The sequence below is a fragment of the Meriones unguiculatus genome, chromosome 14 (genome assembly GCF_030254825.1).
Source record: "Meriones unguiculatus strain TT.TT164.6M chromosome 14, Bangor_MerUng_6.1, whole genome shotgun sequence".
Classification (NCBI taxonomy): domain Eukaryota; kingdom Metazoa; phylum Chordata; class Mammalia; order Rodentia; family Muridae; genus Meriones; species Meriones unguiculatus.
The window spans coordinates 57,247,880-57,269,541 of record NC_083361.1 but is presented as its reverse complement, the minus strand read 5'-3'; the positions used below and the strand labels follow the sequence as shown (position 1 = coordinate 57,269,541).

At 43.2% G+C, this 21,662-nt stretch overlaps 1 protein-coding gene and 1 long non-coding RNA gene across 3 annotated transcripts; one reads left to right on the top strand and one right to left on the bottom strand.

Annotated features, from left to right (window-relative positions):
• Positions 1–2,058: 2,058 nt before the first annotated feature.
• LOC132647040 (uncharacterized) lies at positions 2,059–8,652 on the bottom strand. Its single transcript, XR_009585327.1, has 2 exons — positions 8,423–8,652; positions 2,059–2,661 (listed from the first exon to the last, which is right to left on the bottom strand). It is a non-coding gene; the product is annotated as an uncharacterized LOC132647040 (long non-coding RNA).
• A 377-nt stretch (positions 8,653–9,029) lies between these two features.
• On the top strand, positions 9,030–21,462 carry Arrdc4 (arrestin domain containing 4). Of its 2 annotated transcripts, XM_060367326.1 has the most exons (9): positions 9,391–9,497; positions 12,536–12,649; positions 13,181–13,247; positions 13,473–13,620; positions 15,766–15,868; positions 16,570–16,826; positions 17,336–17,498; positions 18,368–18,522; positions 18,885–21,462. In XM_060367326.1, exons 2-9 carry the CDS (start codon positions 12,559–12,561, stop codon positions 18,939–18,941), a joined length of 1,041 nt encoding a protein of 346 aa, XP_060223309.1. In that variant the 5' UTR covers positions 9,391–9,497; positions 12,536–12,558; the 3' UTR covers positions 18,942–21,462. The 2 variants fall into 2 exon arrangements, with proteins under 2 accessions (XP_021490347.1, XP_060223309.1); XM_021634672.2 differs by lacking the exon at positions 12,536–12,649 and having other exon boundaries at positions 9,030–9,497.
• The last annotated feature ends 200 nt before the right edge of the window (positions 21,463–21,662 follow it).

Genomic DNA, 21,662 nt, shown 5'->3' with positions numbered 1-21,662 from the left:
GGGCACAGCATTTTTGAGCTTCTTGGCTGTGGAAGGAAGACATACGGTCTATTGCTTTGAGCTTCCTGTATACAACTTTGAATTTCACTGTCAAAACTCACAGAGTTTCTCTTAAGTGCCACTGGGATGTTAGTCACTGGAGGGTGACTACTGAGCATCATGTTTGTGGTACAATGGGTGTCTCATAAAGGTTAGTTTGTTTTCTTGATTCTAGAAATAATTACCTTGTAAACATTATTTCCAAATGTGAGATTATGAGACAGGAATTCATGTCGCCTGTAATTTTTAAACATTTAAGAATATATAGAGAGAGAGTTTCGTAAGTAAGATCTGCAAACATACAAGTTAAATTAAGATGAGTATGTGCACTGTCTGAAAATGACTAGCACTGACACTTATGCAGGAATTTGGTTACCTGTGTTAGACCCGAAGGATCAGTAAAAATAATCTGGGACTTCTGGTACAAACAGTATGGAGACAAAACACTACAGCACATTTCTCCAAGACATTACAACTGACAGAAAGCAGGTGGCATGAAAGACGAAAGGGAATGGAGAAGAAAGGCTCCCTAAGTAGTGTGGGGGGTGGGAGGGGTATGGAGAGGGATAAATACCACTAAAAGCATTTGAAAATATCATATGCAAGCCTCCTGCTATGTCCTGACACACACACATATATAAAAATAGTTTAAATGGAATTTTCCTATAATGGAATGAGGGACAATGCCTCTCCCAGACAACAGAGGTTCTCAAACGAAAAAAGCCCTGGCCCAGGTCCAGGGTAACACCTTTGTCAGTGAGCTCCCATGGAGCCCCCAAAACACTACAGGATAGTGCCATTCCACTTGGTTATGTACCAGAACCTAATGGTAAGACCCTATTGCTAAAATTACCAAAGAGTTGAGCCAACAGGCATGGAGAAATAAAGCTGGGAGTGACCCAGAAGCTTCATTCCTACTGGTTAACTTATATAGTGCTGTGCATATTGCCATGGTAAAAAAAAAAAAAAAAGTTTTCAACAGTCTTACCTAACTGTGAGTCCTCCGTGCTACAATGACTGCCTAGCAAGATATGCCCACTGATGCAAATAATGCCATAAACGTCATGAAAGTAACCAACCACTTTAAGATTGGATTTAAAGATCGCTCCACAAGACAAAACTCATACCTGGTACTGGATAATTGGGCCAAAGGCCTATGGTTGGCTAGGTCATAGGCCATAGAGTATTCTGCTAAATGAATACATATTAAAAAAAAAAAAAACCTCATAAGATATAAACTTATCTTTATACCCACAGAGTGTCCCCTTTTGCAGTAGATTGTAATCAGTATAGAAACCACAACTGGAAAATTTTGGGACAATGAGAGACTGTACAGTACTCAGCACTAAAATGAGACATCTAGTGGGCTCCCTCTCACTAGTGCCTTCCTCTCACTGCTCAGAGATCATTGTGCAAGAGGAGTGGAGAGACTGCAACAGCCAGAGGAAATGACTATAACCAAAGCTGTGGTTCGGAGACATAACAGGGCTATTGCACACATGAGCTCAGTCCATCTGCGACTGAATGCACAGCAGTGGCACAAGATCGAGCTAGATAAAATTATACCCTAGTCCCTGATTGGCTACCCATGCTCACACTCATACTCATATTAGCAACACTGACTGAACTCATTGGGTTTAAAATAAAAGAACATCAAAGTTGAAGTGAGGAGAGTGGTGAAGAGTATGGGAGGGGCTGAAAAAAAAGAAAGAGGTTAATTTGATCAAAACACATTATATGCATGTACAAATTTCTCAGACAACAAAGAAACAATTATCTGAGCACTGGCAGTAATATCAATGGTTTGGAGCATCTTGAAAAAACCCTGAAGATTAGGTACTAACAAGAGTGATTACTGTCGAGGACTTTTTTTTTTTCTCTTTCATCTCCGAACTAACCAAAGATGTTCTTATCATGGGAGTCTCAAAGCTCAAGTGAAGGAAAAACCTCAGAGAAAAATCTTCTCTCATTCAGATAACCAGGGAAATTAATATATGCAAAATAATGTATCCAAAAAGAATGTTTGTTTGTTTTTATTTTTAACTGTTTTTCAAAAACTTCATGCAACATTTTCTGATCATTTTTTTTCTTTCTCCTCCAATTCATCCCCAGTCCTCCTCACATCCTTACTTCTGACCATGGACCCTGCCCTAAGGTGTCTTTAGTCTGTATACTCACTTATACCAAATGACACTCCATTGAAGAAAACTGATTTTCCCTTTGCCAGAAGGTAAAAAGTATACATTGCTTCTTAATTATGGATGAGAGCTTATGTCTACTTCCCCCTCTCAGGGATGGTAGCTTGTTTGGGCTGAACCTGTGCAGGCCTTGTGCATGCTGCCATGGTCTCTGCATTCATACATGCATCAGTCCTGTTGTGTCTTATGTAAGACACTGCTTCCTTGGATTGATCCATCACCTTTGGCTCTTAAAATGTTTCTGCTTCCTCTTCCACCTACTTCCTTGAGCCCTGAGGGGAACACTTGAATGAAGACATTCCATTTAGGTCTCCTGCTTCAAGGTCTCTCACTCTTAAGCATTGCCCAGTAGAAGGTCTCTGTGTTCTTTTCATCGACTTCAAGAGGCATCTCATCTCTGCTGAGGACTGAGCGAATCACTGACCTGCAGGTATAGCAGCACATCATTAGGAGCGATTTTAGTTTTCTATTCCTTTACTAGAATAGTATTAGGTTTTCCCCTAGGTTCATTATCTATGTAGTCTCAGGTTCTTGGCCATTTTAGCAGTGTCAGGCACGGCTGCCATCTCAGGAAGTGGCCCTTAAATCTAATTAGAAAGTGATTGGTTGGCCCCATACCATTCCTACCACTATCGCACCAGTAAATCTTTCAGGCAGGTCACCATTGCAGGCAGCGCAGTTTGTAGCTGGGAGATATTGATAAGTGCTTTTCTCCTTCAGTTGCCTGCAGATACCTTCCAGTATCAGAAACAGTGTGGGTCTGCAACATCAGAGTGGGAGACAGGATTTGGAGTTTGTCCTAATGGGTGTCAGTCTTGCTTCGGTTCAGTATTTGTTCAATGTGCCTCCTTTCCTCCCTTTTGGAAGGATAATGTATATTCTGTTTCATCGTATGTTGGACGTATGTAATTTTCTTTTTGCTTTTGTATGAGTTTACAGTGAAGAGATTTCCTTGAGTCTCGTAAGAGACATGGACTTTGAATTTTTAACCAGTCTTAGGGCTGTGAAAGACTATGGGGCCATTTGAATGTAGGTCAAATGCATTTTGCATTATTACATGGCTGCAAGCCTATAGAATTCAAGGGCTAGAATGTGGTGGTTTGAGCGAGACCACTGCAAGCAAGCCCCCAGTTCAATGATTTCTTTTGTAAGTGCCATCTTACTCAAACTGTGTCTTCACAGAAGTGTTAACAGTAACTAAGACAGAAGTAGATCAGCTTGACCTGTGGGCATCCAAGGTTTTTGTTGCTGTTGTTAGGTTAATTGAGATAGGAAGATCCACCTTGAATGTGGGCCGCACCATTTTATAGGTTGGGCCATGAACCATATTCAAATAGAGAAAACTACCTGAACGCTAAGCATAGATACAGTCATCTCTCTGCTCTTGACGGTGGGTATGACGTGACTAGCTATTTTAGTTCCCGCTGCCTTACGTCCCCACAGTAACATACTGAAACTTAGAACTGTGAACCAAAATGTACTCCTTCTCCATTGAGTTGCTCTGTGTCTGGGTATTTTACCACAACAACAGAAATGAAACCAAAACAGACATAGAAACATTAAGAGGGAAAGCAAAAAAGGGGAACTCCAAATCTGTGTGTGACCCATGCATGACCCTGCAAAAATGCCAGATGCACCCTGAGCTGTGTGGACAGACCCACAGGAAGAATACAAAGTTTACTGAGAGCTGAGCTGAGATGGCCTCGCCTACACAAGGTGCAACAGAATCTGCAGTCTGAACATGCCTGGACTTTTTGCATGTGAAATTAAAATCACTGACATTCTCCAGGAGATTTAACAGGACCCAAAGTATAATAGTATTCACTATCACAAAAAATTATAAATCTGCCTTGGAATATCTGTGATATAGAAATTATTTGAAAGACCAGACCATACCCAGGTTAGATGTGACAATGGTTGACATTCTAGCAATGAAAGGGGAGATGTTTTTTCTAAAAACATAAATACTACTTAAAGTGATTACTTTAGAGTGTAAAAGTAAAACATTTGAAATTTAAAAGTCACTCTATTTGGACTAGAGAGATGTCTCAATGCTTAAACCACTGGCTGATTTTCCAGAGGACCTACGTTTGATTGTCAGCATCCATATGGCATCCCATGACAGTCTTTAACTCCAGCTCCAGGGGATGTAATATCCTTGCTGACCTCTACAGGCACTGCATGCAAGTGGTGCACAGCCATTAGGAAGGTAAGACATCCATATATATATGTATATTGAAAATAAAGTTTACAAAACAACAGCAAGAAAAATACAAGCATTCTATTGACTCAATAGATCACAAAAGGAAGAAAAAAGATTACAAAGCATAAAAATGATGGAAGATATAACTGTAGAAAATACAATTTGATAAAACATAAATACACATCACTAAGAATAAAAGTGAATTCCAAACTATAGATTAAAAGAACAGGTGACATTAAAATCAAATTTGATGAAAACCAATGATAAAGCAAAAATCTGAAAGTAGAAAAAATTACTAAGGGAAGCCAGTTAAAAGGTTGATGATTTCTTACTAGAAATCAAGTTCCTCAGAAAACACTAGGAAGCATTCACATAGTGTTGAGGTACCTGCCAACTTAAAACTCTATCTCCAGTTAAAACATCATCAGCAAATGGTGGGACCTAGAAACGATCATCCTGAGTGAGGTATCCCAAAAACAGAAAGACACACATGGTATATACTCACTTATATAGAACTATAAGATAAGATAAACATAATGAAATCTATACACCTAAAGAAGATAAACAAGAAAGAGGACCCAGGGTATGATGATCAATCCTCACTTAGAAAGACAAATGGGATGGACATTGGATGTAGGAACAAACAAGTAACAGGACAGGAGCCTACCACTGAGGGCCTCTGAAAGACTCTACCTAGCAGTGTATCAAAGCAGATATTAAGACTCATAAACAAACCTTCGGCAGAGTGCAGGGAATCATAAAAAGGGGGGGGAGTTAATATGACCCGGAGAGGACCCTACACAAGGACCAAATATATCTGGGCACAGGGGTCTTTTATGAGACTGTTTCTCCAAACAAGGACCATGTATGAATGTAACCTAGAACCCCTGCTCAGATGTAGCCCTTGGTAGCTCAGTATCCAAGTGGGTACCCTAATAAGGGGAACAGGGACTTTTTCTGACATGAATTCAGTGGCTGGCTCTTTGACCTCCTTCTCTGCCCTCCCCCCCCCCCGAGGGAGGAGCAGTCCTGCTAGGCCACAGAGGACTTTGCAGCCAGTCCTGAAGATACCTGATAAACCAGTATCAGATGAAAGGGGAGGAGGTTCTCCCCTATCAGTGGACTTGGAAGGGGGCAGAGAGGAGATGAGGGAGGGAGGGTGAGATTGGGAGGGAAAGAGGGAGCCGGACACAGCAGGGATACAAAGTTAACAAACTGTAACTAATATTAAAATTAAGACAAAAAACATCATCAGGGACAGTAGTGAGTAAAACCACTCTCAGATGAAGGGAAACAGAGAACAGGCACCACTGCTTACCTACCTCTTTTCTTAACACAATAAAAAATACTGAAATAATGTCTTGCACATCATTACATAGTAATGGGATAAAATTAATAATGTCTTGCACATCATTACATAGTAATGGGATAAAATTAAATATTAGCAGCAAAAGAAACTTAAAAATATACACAAAAAGTTCAAGACAAAGTATTATACTCTGAATGATCAATGGGCTGTTAAAGGAATGAGAAAATAAACTCAAAACTTGTAGAATTTTGAAATGAAAATAAACACACAACTCACTGGAACATTGAGGATAAGTTACAAAATCAAAAATATTTCAAATACATAAGTGAATGGAGCTCCTCAATGTTCTAGCAAAACAAGAACAAGCCAAACCCAAAATTAATACCCGGGGAGAAATAATACAAATCAAGACAGGACATAATAAAATAGAAAACAATGCAAAGGATCCATGAAACTTGAGGGCTGGTTCTTTGCAAAACAAACCATTAGTCAAAATAAGCAAAAGAAAAAGAGAGCCAAAGTAAAACTTTAAGTTCAAAGAGAATGGACATTACATCAGATACCAATGATATCAAAAGAACATTAAGCAGGTACTTCAACGTGACATTCCAAAAATCTAGAAAATCTACAAGAAATAGATCTCTATAGACATGGCTAACCAAAACTAAACCCAGATAATACAAATAACCAATACAGTATATATCCAGAAATGTACAAATCTGAGCAGAGTAAGTACATGCCCATGATCCTAACACCAAGGAGGTAAAGACAAGGGGATTGATTCCTGGAGATTTCTGGCCAGCTGGTCTTGTAGAACTGGGAAGCCCGGGTCCAGTGCAAGGTCCTGCCTCAAACTATAAGGAACAGAGGAGGATGCCCAGCATTGGTGTCTAGCTCCAGACACCATGCTTTATATGTGGAAAACCAATTAGATATAAAGTTGTGTGTGTGCGTGCGCGCGCGCCATGTATTCATGTTGAGGGCAGAGGACAACTTGTAGGAATAATTCTCTCCTTCTAACCTCTAGGTCCTAAGGCTCAAACTCAGATTGTCCAGCTTGGCGGCGAGTGCCTTGACCCGCTGAGTCACCTCACCAGCCCCAGGAAATATATTTGTTAAACCGCTGTGGCTCACAGCTCCTGCTGCCTATAGTCTAAAATCTTTGCTGGTGCAACGGCTTGTGCTCATGAATGCCACCGCTTAGGAGACAGAGGCAGGAGGGTCTGGACTTCCAGCCTACCCAGATCTCCGTAGAGAAGCCCTGCTTGCAAAACCTAAAGGTTGGAGATGTAGCTTAGTGAGAGAATGCTTGCTTCCTTTGCAAAAGATCTTAGGTTGGCTCTCAAAACTTGAAAAACAAACAAACAAAAGAAGCTGACAGAGAGAGCCTAGGCTCTGATAGCACAGGATACCACGTCTGCAATTCTGTCCTCGTATCATTCTGTGAATTTCATTGCCCTCTCCCCTCTTCCCCGGACACTTAACTTGAAAGAGAACATCTTCCTGGAGCCGATGGGCGCCCGGTAGAGGTGTGACTCTAGTCATATATTCCAGAGACAGTGATACTGCATGGTTGTGCTTCATCGCTCAGTGTGGCAACACACATTTGTTGAGCCCACACTGCACGCTTCTGGATCAGATACTAACGCTTAAAAACCAATGCACGAGAACAAAGTCTCTGTCCCAACACACGAGTTTAAGATCAAGTTGCGCTGGGAAGGAAAGTAAGCAGGGACCATTACGGACACAGTGAGCAGAAACCCAAAGGTATTTCGGGATACAAAGCAGGGCTGGATCCATGGCCCCATCCGCTTTCTTTGAGAGGTGATAGAGTTTTTGACCACCCTCAAGCCTTATTAGCATCAGTCTTCATTAAGGGTGTGTCTCCCTGTAGGTCAGCCATGCTCCAGGGATGACCGATGTGTGTATGAGCACAAGAGCAGCACAGATTAGGCTCTGAGTTACAACAGCAAGTAAAATGTTAATTTAAATCAAAAATTTGAAAAGCGGACATGAAACTAACATGTAGGCCTGGGTGTGGATTTGGAAGGAGTTAGGGGGAGAATGGGGGTAGAATATGAGCAAAATCACTGCATGCATGCATGGACTTCTTCAAGAATTATTTAAAAATATTGTTCAAATAAATACAATACAATAAAAAGTTCAGGATTGATAATCTAAACTCAAAAGAGAGCAGTAGAAATTCTCTAAAATCCTTGAAACAAAAAAAAAAAAAAGAACATAGGGGAAAGAAAAAGCTTTCAGTTTCAATTTTCAATTATCAGCCCTTGATAACAGCTTACATACTTAGAATTTTAACAAAAGGCTGTAAAAGATTACAAAATGATGGCCAACTGATGTAAATATTCTAGACTGCAAAGGAAGTCCCCTTTTGGCTGGGACACTTGTGTGTTAAGAAGGCATGTCTCTTTCTTTCCAGACATAATATTTGCACATTTTGCAATCGTTACAGCTACATGACGAGCAACTATCAAATGTGGTAGCATTTTTCCAGTCCATCCTGAGTCCTGCTGTTTACACCAGCACCGGAAAGTGGCAGCCGCTGTTTTAAAACCACGACCTTCTGTAGAGTCAGAGACTAAGCCTGGAGCAGACCTTCCCAGGGCAAAGGCATTTGGAACCGCAGCATTCTTCCTAGACTTCAGCGCTCACCTAGTGCAGGAATTCTGACACCGGGAGAGGTGAGGCTCAGAATCCTGGAAGCCAGCGGATTCTGAGAGCTGCTTTAAAGTTCCAGGGCGGCCGGCCTGAGGCCAGACCGCCGAGCTCCCTTCTCCGGGAAACCCTTCGCTGGGCGTGCAGCCGAAGCCATCTCTAACACCGGGCCTGCTCAGCCACAAGTTCACGTCCGAGTCCTAACTCCAAAGGTTTGAGCTCTAGCCTCTCTGAGCTTGAAAGCCCGCCCCCACTGTAACCATAGCAACAGCTGACACCGGCGCGCCGGCGAGCCGGGTTCCGCCCCCTCCCTGACAGATATTGTTTCCCCATCCTCTGTCCACATGGGCGCACTGCATCGCCATTGGTCCGTGACCCAGGACCGTGCCTTGCCCCCACCAATAACCGGCCTGTGCACGTGCACTCTGGTGCCTCCTGATTGGTGAAGCCCTCTTGATCACGCACCACCGTCCTGCTCAGCCCCGTGTGGGGCTGCCAATGAAATGACTGAGTGCCCACGCACAGCCAGTGAGAAATAAGCATGTTGCCCAGCTGGCCTATGGGAGCGCGCGGGAGGCGGGTCGTGTCGGCCCCTTTCCAGTCCCAGCGGGGTGTGTTAAAGAGACAGGGCCCCGGTGCGGGTGTTTCACCCGGCTGGGCGCTGCGGCCGCGGTGGCCCTGGGCTTGGGGCCGGTGACAGCAGCGTCGCGGAGCTGGCTACCCCGTCCCGGGGCCACTGCCGATCTCGGTGGCGGAGCAGCATCGCCCGGCGGGATGGGAGGCGAGGCGACGGCCGATGGTCCCCGGGGCCGTGTCAAGAGCCTGGGGCTGGTGTTCGAAGATGAGAGCAAGGGCTGCTACTCCAGTGGCGAGACGGTGGCCGGGCACGTGCTGCTCGAGGCGGCCGAGCCCGTGGCCCTGCGCGGGCTGCGTCTGGAGGCCCAGGGCCGTGCCACCTCTGCCTGGGGCCAGAGCGCTGGGGCCAGGGTCTGCACCGGTGGCGCCGCCCCCGCCGCCTCCTCGGTGGTGGAGTACTTGAACCTGCGCTTGAGTCTGCTCCAGGCCCCTGCTGGTGAGCCTGGGAGATTCCCAGGGAGGACAAGGGAGGGGGCGGGTGGCACTGAGGGAAGCTTCTGGAAGAGGACTCATCGGTACTGTCACCGGTGCAGGGCGGGAGGCCAAGCCTGTGGCCCTACCTGGCTTCTTGGAGAGGCCAGACCCCTTGTCTGGGGCTGTGCCTTTGCACCTGGCCTCCTGGGATCTTCTGGTAACCCGGGAGAGAAGTGAACCGTTGCCATGGGAACCCGCGATTAGACTGTCTGGGTTCTAGGTCCTTCCTGACCTGGAGGCGCAGAAGGTGGAACGACTGCCCGTGGGGTTGGTTCCATTCTGTGGTCTCCAGGGTTTGATGGCCCTCCACTCCTTCCTATCCTGACCCTAGACGACTCTGTCCGCGACGATTTGCAGAAAGGAGAGGGAAGTGGTACTTGGGTAGTTCAAGAGAAGCGTTCCCTGTCTGGGGAGCCGGCATCTTACCAAGAGTCATCTCTTCCTGTACCTCCTCTTCCTCTTGCCTTTCAGAAAGGCCTTTGGAGACAAGGACATTTGGGCATTAATGAGTTACCCCTTCCTATTCATTCTGACTTGCCCAGAAGTGCCTGTGCATATGTATGTTGGGTTAAGTGCTAGGTACATAGAACTGATTGTGTTTCATCCTGAAGATGCTAGTAACGGTGAGTCAGTCTTCTCTCAGTGGAAACTACTGTAAACTTACCTGTCTGCCTCACCAACTTGTACCTGTCAAATGCCTTAAGCCTACTACTTACTGTATCTTCTTTTCCTGTGGAGAAGTACAATGTCCACAGCTAAATCCTCAAGTATGTACCCAGCAGAAGCTGTCTTTTGGATAAAGGGGTGTGGCAGGTGACAGCTCCTACCACCAGGGTGTCCTTTCCTCCCTGTGGAGTCTTTTTCTCTCAGTGATAATAGCCACCAGGGAGTTAAAGATGGCTGGCTGGAGGATAGGCCATGGAAGAGAGAAGTAAACAGCTTTTATGTCAGAAATTCAGACTCTGAGACCATACCCACCAAGAAAGTAGAAGCAAAATTAGAAGCATTGAACCTGGGATGAGAAATGAGGATCGCTTTGGTAAAATCTGGATAGTTTTTATTATTATTATTATTATTATTATTATTATTATTCACAATAAGATGTTGCCTTGTTCTAATGAGACAGAATTTCTACGTCTAGGTAGCTTCCATTTTCTTAGAATGTGTTATCAGTAGTTACAGTTTACTTAAAGTCAGCTTTTAGATAAGGGGGGAGGGAACATCACTGTACCAACAACTTGGAAGAACTTAGCAACTTCACACAGATTCTCAGGGTCATTTACTCCATAAAGTAGCTACCATTCAGTGGCCTGAGGAGGGTGTGTGTTTGTTTGTTTGGTTGGTTTTTACTGTTGACTCCTAGGAAATGTATTGCTGGGATCTATGTTTAAAAATATTACCAGAAAACTCTTTAAAATTACTATTCTTATTGAAGCAGTTCAGTGTGGCTGAGCTGTTTCGTGTCTTTGTGAAAAGACTGGGATAGAAAGACCCAGAGACCGAAGCAGAGAGCTGGCTTCAAGACACCCACCGGAGTGACCTTACAAGGACCTTATACCCATCCCATTCCTTCCCACCCCATCTTCTCTAGATCCCAGGGCTCATGACAAACTTTCATTAAGTGCTCTGGATAGAAGTCCTTTAGTGAATGAAGCAGCTTCCTGTAGCATTTGTAGCCCTCAGTGGGCAAAGTGGAACTCATGAGCCACAAAGCAGAAGCAGAAATGGCCACGTTGTACCTCTGTGAATATTTTTAATTAAACCTAAAAATTGAAAAGAGAAAGAAACTTTTTTTCCAGATATTATAGCGTTTATCCATTTCCTCAAGTCCCTGAGCCCCTTGGAAAGTTGAGGTGCAGAAATATCCCATGACTCCAGTCCTACAGCTCTGCCGGGACCCCCCTGAGGCTTGTGGGGTCACTCCTGCATAGTGGGAGTCTCTGGGACACATGCTGTATCATACTACTTAATCTGACCCCATGTCCTCTTGACTAGTTACTGTTCACCTTGCCTTCAGGTCCTCTGCCTGGGATGTCTTTCTATGCAAAGTGGACCCATGTTCCTTGTTTCCCCTTAATGTAGTAGATATTGAAAAGTAGAGCAGTGGATAGAAACAAATGCTGAGACTCACAGCCAAACACTTGGCAGCATGCAGGAAACCTGTGAAAGAGTAGGGGTAATGATAGAGGGACCTGGAGGGGACAAAACAGAGCCAATTAACCTGGGCCCAGGGAGGGTGGGCTTGTGGAGACTGAAGCAACAATCAAGGACCATACCTGGACTGGATCTAGGCCCCCTATACATATGCACCTGATGGGCAGCTTGGTCTTCATGTGGGTTCCCTAGTAAGGAGAACAGGGGCTGTCTCTGACAAGGACTCTGTTGCCTGATTTTCGATCCCTTCCCCTGCAGGGCTGCCTTGCCAGGCCACTGAGATAGAGGGAGCACTCAGTGACTTGATGTACTGGAGTGGGTTGCTGGGAGGAAGCTCCCCTTCTTAGAGGGCTGGGGGAGAGGGAATGGGGGGAAAAGGAAAGAAGGGTAGGAGGAAAGGAGGGACAGGCCTATGATTGGGATGTAAAGTGAATAAATAAATTAAAAAAAAAAAAAAGAAGAGAGAAAGAGAGATTTAGGAGACCGTTGGGCCAATAATGCATTCTTATTTTCTAAAAGTACAGCATTGAGATACTGTGAGGTTGGTAATTAAATAAACCAAAGAAACCCACCTTCTTAGTGGTTCTGATCACATAAAGTGTAAACATAAATTCAGGTAGCAAGACAAAAGCCAGACCAAGTTGTCTGCCATCTTTTCTCACCTTGCTTCCTGCACCACAGTGGAGGAAAGTCGGCCACGCACCACAGAGAGCCACTGAGGAGAGCGGAAGCTGCAGGGTCCACTTTGGATCCACGTTAAACAGACAGACTGTGGGCGTTTTTCATGGGTGCTGGTGGTGCCTCTGGTCTTACACCATCCATCTATGTACTTTGACCTTTGCTCAGTAAGCAGCTGTACATGAAGGTGAATGATGCTAACAAGAAAGGGGAAGGAACCATGCCATGCCTTGAAAATTCTCTTACCTCCGAGAAACCCCGTCAATCTCAGTAGAGCTAAAGGTGAAGAGCTGCCTCTTGCTGCTTTGGCTGTCTTATTTATAACTATTACTAATACCGTTCCCAAGCTTTCTATCTCTGTCCAAAGAACGTGTAATATGATTATTGTAGTGTAGCCAATGAAATGTAACTCATCAATTAGTTATAGGGACAATTTAATGTCCCCATCTCGTGTTAGTATAGACAGGGTAACATCCATGCGTGTGCATGTGTCTATACATAAGAATATGCATGTGTGTTTATGTACCGTACATGTATATTCGAACTCTTGGCCCTAGATAACACTTTATGTTAATTGCATTAACTGATCGTCTTGTGGATAGAACGGGAGTGTGTGTGTGTGTGTGTGTGTGTGTGTCTTGGTAAAAGACAAATTTAAATTTAATTCTCCCAATCTGTTTAATGAACTTGTGGAGTGTACTGCCAGAAAACCACCTTTAAAAAATATGGCTTGGATTGAATAAAAGGAAAAAAAAAATAACCCTCTTGATTTAATGTTGGCCTTAGTTAAGATACGATCTGGTCTCTTTTCAGGTGATGGCATCACTTTGTTACAACCTGGAAAGCACGAGTTTCCCTTTCGCTTTCAACTTCCATCTGAGTGAGTGCCGCTCTAAGTTTTCCATGTCCTGTCCCTGCCTGTGTCCATTGTGTAAGCACCCTGGTGTTCCCCAATGCTGAAGTGTGTGCTAATCCTGTGTAACCCTCCCTATACTTCCTTTTTTTTTTTTTTTTTTCAACCATAACCCACATGTTCATGCATGCTTTTCCTGGCTTGGTGTAGCTGAAAATAAGCTCATAAATCGGTATCTTTGGTTTATTTCAGACCTTTGGCAACATCGTTTACTGGGAAGTATGGCAGTATTCAGTACTGTGTGAGGGCTGTTTTGGAACGACCCCAAGTACCAGATCAGAGTGTAAGAAGAGAGCTCCAGGTTGTCAGTCACGTGGATGTCAACACACCACCCTTACTGGTGAGCTCTCTCTTGCCCTGTCCCTCCCTTTCAATAGTGATGACTGTATTTTGTCAGGGTAGTGATGATCTGCACTGTCACTGTCTGCTGGCTCGGAGAACTGGATGTAACCCATAGGCGTTCACTATAAAGATATGATTCTAGGTTGGGCAAATTACAAATTGTGTGTGTTAATACTATTGATTATGCCCCTGCTGTTCAGAGCTGCTTTTGCCAAAAAGTTACACAGGCTTGAAATGCATTAATGAGCCTTAATAACAATAATGCACAGCAGACGAGGGTTCCTGCTCACCAGCATGGCCGCATTCGCAGGACTGTGGTATTCTAAACTCCAATAATAGCAGGTTGAGGAGCAGTAATTACGAAAGAGTACTAATCACACTCAGCCTGTTATTGAAGCCCGGGCCATTATGCTATGTATCCTTCCATTCTGCATGTCATTTTCTAACATTAAGTAAGTGTGTGCAGCTGCCACTGCGGTCCTTTCCCTCACCGTTTCCTTATGACAGATTTGGCCACATTAAGGCATTGAACTTCTAATAATCATCAGGAATACTGTAGGCTGTAAGTAGGATCAGGCTATAAGGAACAACAGAATAGGCAAGATGGGAACTAATGAGCTACATTCTTTTATCTGCACCCATATTATCAAAATAATATAAAATTATACCTTCTACTTTCATGAAAGCTGCTAGGGACCAAATGCATCTTCATTTAAATATGAATGAATGGTGTTATTTTTTACTTCATAGATAATACTGAGATAATTTAAACTTCCCATTGTGACACTGATGTGGCAAAGATGTGTTTTTAGTAATAGATGTTTCTTTTTCTAAGTAAAAAATTTAAAGACAAGGGAAAAGCCAGCAGCTAAAAGTTTTTAGTTCTTATTTTCACAAGAAGTAGAGTAAATGTTCCCTTTAAGATAACAGATAAGGCCCCACTTGCATGATTAGCAAGTGCCCTGCTCCCCGGCATAGGCACACTTAAATAGCTCCTTAAATCCCGTTTGGAAAACTGGTGACATTAGTAGCTTATATTTTTAAACTTATGTAGAATTTTTAAGCTGTACCTAAAATTGCCAGGGTTTTCATGGGAAATCACTTCTTGAGGTTTTTTTGTTTTTGTTTTTTGTGGGTTTTTTTTTTTTTTTCAAAAACAGACACTTGACCTTTTTACTGTAATTTCTAAAATAAGTGAAAAATAAAAGATGACCAGCCATAGTATTTTACAGACAGCTTTTGCTTTTGCAAACAGATCATTTAAGCTCCACCCGAGTGTTCTTCTGTCTTTGAAGACTAGAGTCCTGTAGTAGGGAGGATCTGCTGACACCAGGCGTGTGGCTGCAGACTAGTCCAAGAACTCTTCAGATTCCTGTCTGACATGAACTCTGTAGAAAACAAAACGATGATTTTCTTATGCCATGAAGCATCTGCCGCGCCGTGTGACATTCTGATTATCGGTTTCGATATTGTTCCTCCTTTCTTCCGATCTTTACATTGTCTTAAAACACAATTCTTTCATGATAATAACAAGGTTCGGGGGTAAGAGTGCTTACTGTGAAAACAAGAAAACCTGAGTTCAAACCCCCAGCTCCCATGCAGAAGCTGGGGGTGGGCTCATACATGCCCATAGCCCCAGAATTTGGGCATGAAGACGGTGGATCCCAGGGGGTCATGGACAGGCTACCAGCATGCATTAACTGAGAGACCACGTTGCAAACAAGGAAAGAAAATGGGGGGGAGGGTTACAGAAAGAGACTCTGAGCATTTTCCTCTGCCTTCTGCATGCCCTGGCATGGATGTGCACACCTGCACACACCCTTGTACATATGCCTCGCCACACCCAACACACACAATGACAATTCTGTAACATTTGCAGTAGGAATAGGACCCTTGCTCACTTTTCTGAAGGATGTTGTGTCATTTCCTAGAAACACAATAACTTCAGGATAAAGTAGGGTGATGTCATTAGTTGGAAGCTGAAACTTCACACCAGGTTCCCTAAGAGGGAAATGGTTTCATACGTATATGTATTTCATACATGAGAATGTGAAACATAGATATTTCTTTATAAAAATTACTTAAAAGAATATAAGTTCTCTTCAGTGGTTTAACTAAAGTCCTTTTGTTTACAACTTTCAAGACTCCTATTCTGAAAACGCAAGAAAAAATGGTTGGCTGTTGGATTTTCACTTCTGGCCCCGTGTCACTGAGTGTCAAAATTGAAAGAAAGGGCTACTGTAATGGTAAGTAACACATGTGAAAAAGTCCACATGGAAGACTCAATGATTTTACTAGATAATTTAAGCAATTTAAAACAGTAAGTTTTGTAATCTTTGAAGTACACTGTACTTTAAAGTATAAGTCATTAACATTTACATATTTTAAGGGTATGTATAATAGGCCCTAACAAAACTCCTCTCTTTTTCTGACTGTAAGCTTGTTGCTTTCTAAGAGAAGGAAACTCAGGAAAGTAGGGAAAGGCTGGAACTTATCTTAACATTACAAAAGAAAGTACAGAGCTCTGGGAGAGCAAGATTATAGATGTGTAGTAATGTGAATGGCTTGTCTGCCTCATCTGAAAAGCAAGCACTTTGCTCACTGATGGGCAGGTTTTCATTCCATGGACCCTCGCTGGTTCATAGTAAGCTCTGTACTTAGCCTCCTACTGCATCATTTCTCCGTATGTCTTGTCTTCATTTATACATACTGCTTATTTATATACCTTGAGGTAACACTGTTATCATTGTCTTTTTACATTGGAAAACTGAATAGTGCAATTGGTATAAAATGTCACCTTCTGCACTGAACGTCTGTTCCTCTCCCTAAGACTTCCCATGGAAGCTTCCAGCCAGGGCTTCAGTAGTGTTGGGCTGTCTCAGTCTTCACTGATGCTTTGATTTTATGAAGCATCCCCGAATCCATCTCATTTCTCTTCTTTCTTTAGGAGAAGCTATTCCCATATATGCAGAAATAGAGAATTGTTCATCTCGTCTGATTGTTCCTAAGGCAGCCATATTCCAAACCCAGACATATTTGGCTAGTGGAAAGACAAAGACAGTCCGGCACAGGGTAGCCAATGTCCGAGGAAACCACATTGGTTCTGGGAGTACGGACACATGGAATGGGAAGATGCTGAAGATTCCACCTGTCACTCCATCCATCCTGGATTGCTGCATTATCAGAGTGGACTACTCCTTAGCTGTACGCAGAGCTTCTTGAATAATTAAAATGCATAAAACCGAGAGCAGAAAGCCACATGATTGCAAATAATATCTCCAATTATTCCATCAATACTCTGGAAAATGTTAGCATTGCTACCATTTATGGGTATATGAAGATTGGCCTTATTGTTAAAAATCTGTCTCTACCTGGAGGGTTTAATGCAGTAACCTTAAAAGGATTGAGGTGATGTGAGGAGCGTTTGTTACACTGAAGCATAGATTTCACTTTCCAGGCTTGTTACAAGTCATGCCAACTTACAGTAAAACATGTGAAGGCCACATTTCCCTGTCACAAGGTTGTCCTTTCATAGTGAAGTCTTCACTTGGTTTGTTCAGGACACATTACATTTGTCCTCGTGGTGGCTTGGTGGGAGACGAAAGCATTTGCTCTATGAAAAGGAAGATGAATTGGCTTAGTTCCCGTGAGGTTTGCCCTAAGTCTGTGCCTTTCTCTCCCTCACACGTGCGTTTTTCTCTTGAACGTATTAGGTATACATTCACATTCCTGGTGCTAAAAAATTGATGCTGGAGCTGCCCTTGGTTATTGGTACGATTCCGTACAGTGGCTTTGGCCGCAGAAACAGCAGTGTTGCAAGCCAGTTCAGTATGGACATGAGCTGGTTGGCACTGGCGCTGCCAGAGCAGCCGGAAGGTAAAACATTCAAGTCTTTCTCTGTGAAGTTTTAAATAGAGACTAGCTGATAACAGAGCATGACAGAAATGGGTTCACGTGTCAGCTGTCCCCACTGCATTGGTGTTCTTTGGGCTGTGACCAAATGCCTGAAAAGCAGACACTAGAAGGGAGAAGGGTTTACTTACAGTGTCAAGGTATGGACTAGTAAGGCGGTGCGAACAGTTTTAGCTGTGGCTGCAGGAGTGTGAGGCAGCTGGTCACATTGCATCCGCCGTCTGGAAGCAGAGAGGTCAGTGCTGGTGCCCAGGGTGCCCCGGCCCTCTTTGCTGAGTCTGGAGCCCTGTGCCATGGGACAGTGCCACTCATATCCAAGTGGTTCTTCTGCAGTTCAGTCTCGGAGAGCTGTCACAGACATGGCCGGTGTCCTAGGTGATTCTAAATCCAGTCAGGTTGACAGTGAGGACAAACCATCACAACTACTCTGCAGTCTTATACTGCAAAAACTTATGTAACATTCCTGGAAAATGAACCTTGAATGTTTACACAAAGCCAATGACAAACCCAGGAGTAAAATGGACATGTCCTAAGGCTAACTTATCGTATCATAGCAATGAGAAATGGTTAAAATAAAAGTATAGACTGTTACATATTTTCTATAGCTACATCTCATAGGTATTTGTTTGCTTTGATTGTAATATGTAGATCACAAAAAACGGAATCGAATTGAAAGTAGGATAATCAGTATTCGTAGCTGTGTATCAAGGGAACCACATCTTGTGATGGCCACAGTGTCTTCAGTTTGGCTCAATCTCTTGTTTTTGTAAGAGGTGAGAAAACAAATTAATTGTTGCATGGATTTCTTAGCTCAAACTCCATTTCTGTTTCAGCACCACCAAATTATGCAGATGTTGTATCAGAAGAAGAATTCTCCCGACACATTCCTCCGTACCCCCAGCCCCCAGACTGTGAGGGAGAGACCTGCTACTCTATGTTCGCCTGCATACAAGAATTCCGGTTCCAGCCTCCACCTCTTTACTCAGAGGTAAAGAAAATTAGATTCGTCATGCCATCTGCAGACAATCACTTGCTCCATTCGTTAATGTGCTGTCGCTGACTCATAATTGGTAGGGTATATGCATAAACTTGTTCTTACAGTGTTGATAGACTATCACAACCAACCACTTAGCACCTCTTCTGGTGTGTTGCTTGTGATCTCTGGCATGCATGTGCAGTATTGTGGATTGCCTCGAAGATGTTTTATTTAGCCAGGGAAGATAACTCAGCAGCCAGAGGAAGACTTAATGACAGGTTCTGAGCAACCCAGCCTTACGGCTATCATGTAATTAGAAGTAGGTAGGAGAACCACGGTGCTGTAGCCATCACCTCCCTCTTTTGTCTCTGCAGGTTGACCCACATCCTGGGGATGCCCAAGAGTCCCAGCCTGTTTCCTTCATTCTCTGAACAGACTCCGGGATTCACTGTGTTGTTATCACTTCGAATATTGGTTCTTTCACCTGCCTTGCTATAGGAGAGAAAGTTAACTTCAGAACATCAACGAACTTCAAACCTGAAGGGGACAGGAATGGAAGAATATGAGAACATTTTAATAGGCCAGTAGGACGGTTAAAAAAGTTGATAGGGTGGGGTCACTTGTCCCATTTAAAAATGGGTGGAAACATGAGTTGAAAAACCGGAAGTCCTGGTGGTGGGAGAGGAAGTGAAAGAATGCCCACACTGTTGGAGAGAGGAGTCTTAAGGAATTGGAATGTTGCTGGTGTATGCTCTGACCAGGGCTCACACACAGTTGGGAACTTAGGGATTTGGTAGGAAGATTTGATGTAGGGGACAAGACAGCCGTGAAGTAAGTGTGAATGAGGAGGTGGTCTAATTTCAATGCAATTGAGGTCCCCATGTTTTGGGGTCTTCATGATTTCTTATGTTACCAGAGCAAGGATGGAGGTCTTTGAAAGTATCCTTTCTGGATTCAGGGGTCATGTGAGACCTGATGGAAGTGACAATGTTTCCACTCTTTCTTTCGTGGGGAGGTTAAAATGTACTTTGGAAATTGGTTCTACTGTGTTAGGAAGCCGAGAAGGAATTCCTTAAAAACTTCCTATATCAAAAGGAAAGGAGTTCTCACATGAAAGTGTGTTGTGAAAGCCTGTACTTCTTACACCTTTAAGAACTTCTGCAGGATATATGTTTGATTTTCCTCATCCCTTATTTACCTAGGGAATGTTAGAAAAAAAAAAAAAGAAGGGTAGGCCTGACATCTTTAGGATACCCGATACCTACACAAAACAGAGTGTTTTCTTATCCTACCTCTAGTGGCTTTGTCGGACCTGCTTTCAAAAGCCCAGGCCTGATTGACCTCTGGAGTTTCTGCTGTATGCACTTAGACTCCTTTCAGCCTGTCACTTGATCTGAAACTAGATCAAGGAAAAATTCCATGAGCTCAGCATTAAATAGAAATAAATATGAACACCTAAGCTCTTAAAAGAAATCCCAAATCAAAAGAGGACAGGAGCACGCGTGAACTTGGTCCCTGTAAAGAGGCTTCAGTGGGTGGACGGCAATTGCTGTGTTGTACATTCTTATTCTAGTTCGTTAGTAACTTCATTTAAACTGTGATTTCTTTGAAAAACTTGTTTGGTGCAATATTTTGTTGCCATTGAGCCTCAGGATATTCAGACCTACAGGACTGTGTTGGTCAGCCGTGTCTTTACCAGCCTCCTCCCTCCTGTACAGGGTCACACCTTCAATCTCTACAGTCTGATGGTCCCATGAGCTGAGAACATTTCTGATACCAGGTGGGAGGGAGATGTCACAGTTGAGACCTGGACTGCCAAATCCTAAGGGTTTACTCTAGAAACCCTGGTGCTTCCCAGGCAGAATGTTGTGCTGCGTCCATCAGGATGATGGATCGATCTTTCATTTCAGTCACCTTGTTCACTTAGAGGTATCCTTCTAGAGTTGTTTTGTATTCAAAAGTCAGTGGGCCATTTGTTCAGGGACTTTTGTACCAATATTAGGTAAATGAGAACTTGTCCCCTCTGAGCATACCTCTCTCTTCTATGGTCATTTTAGTGTCAAACACATATATTTCATTGTAAGCCACTGTCTACAATGCCAAATGGTATTAATTGCCAGTAATTGTAGTGTGGGAACTACCACAGAACCTTATTTCTTGTTTTGGTCTTTTAAAGATTTGTTTTTTTTTTTTCTTTTTGTTGTGTGTCTGTAAACAGTTATGGTTGTTCAAATACTGTCTAAACTTTTTATCTTTGCCGTAGAAAAGATGAGATGAGCCATCTTTTGGCTTCCAGACCGTAGTTTACATGCTATGTCAAGACATGGTCCATCTTGAAACCAAAACAAAGGGAAAGAAAGTGGCAGTGTGGGAAGAGAGGCACAGAACAGGTTGGCTCCCTGTAGAAACGCCACTGCAGTCAGGTTGGTTAGAGAAATCATGAAGCCCCCCGTGAAAGTGAAGCAGAGCTAACAGTGGCATTGACGTGAAGAGCTCAGAGACATAACTCTATAGGGGTCTGTCTGACCCGAAGCTTGTAGCCAGGATAACGTGAATGTAGAAAGCTACATCAGAAACCCTGAGAATGAAGATAAGACTTTCAGCTGCTAACACTTGCCTGTTTAGTCCCCTTTTGCTCTCGTTTAGTTTGGGAAAAATGAAAAGTGCCCTTAGGATTTTCTTTCTGATGCACAAAGCTTGAGATTCAAAGTGTGCATCCTTTGGCACACACCGATCCTTCTTTCCATGGGCAGAACTTTACTTTCTGTGTCTTTGTTTTGCACAATAAGAAACTCAGTAGGCAAAGGTTGTGTTATTGGTAAATTCACTAGCTTTTTAAAATTTTTATTAAAGAATAATAATTTAACCAAGGGGAAAATAAAGATTGTATTTTGTACTCTTGTTTGAACCCCATGGGTTCCTTTTGTTAATAAAATGGTTATACTAATGATATGAGTGACTAGTTTTGTTCCTGTGTTTACTTCAAAGACTGAGTTTAATCATTGTTAACTTAAGGTAAATCAGTAGCCACACACATAATCATGTTATTAAGGTCATTTGTTTATGCATGAGATCAAGAGTAAAGCCCAGGCTGGGGCCTTCTGGGCCAGTGCACGGGGCAGATTTACAAAGGCACTCACATACTAGCAATC

Bases quoted from the DNA above. Each gene is read 5' to 3' on its own strand.
- Arrdc4 (XM_021634672.2), top strand. From the start codon at position 9,200: ATGGGAGGCGAGGCGACGGCCGATGGTCCCCGGGGCCGTGTCAAGAGC. The intron at 16,827-17,335 runs GTACGCAGAGCT...TGAACGTATTAG, and splicing joins GAGTGGACTACTCCTTAGCT to GTATACATTCACATTCCTGG. The intron at 17,499-18,367 runs GTAAAACATTCA...TTTCTGTTTCAG, and splicing joins GCTGCCAGAGCAGCCGGAAG to CACCACCAAATTATGCAGAT.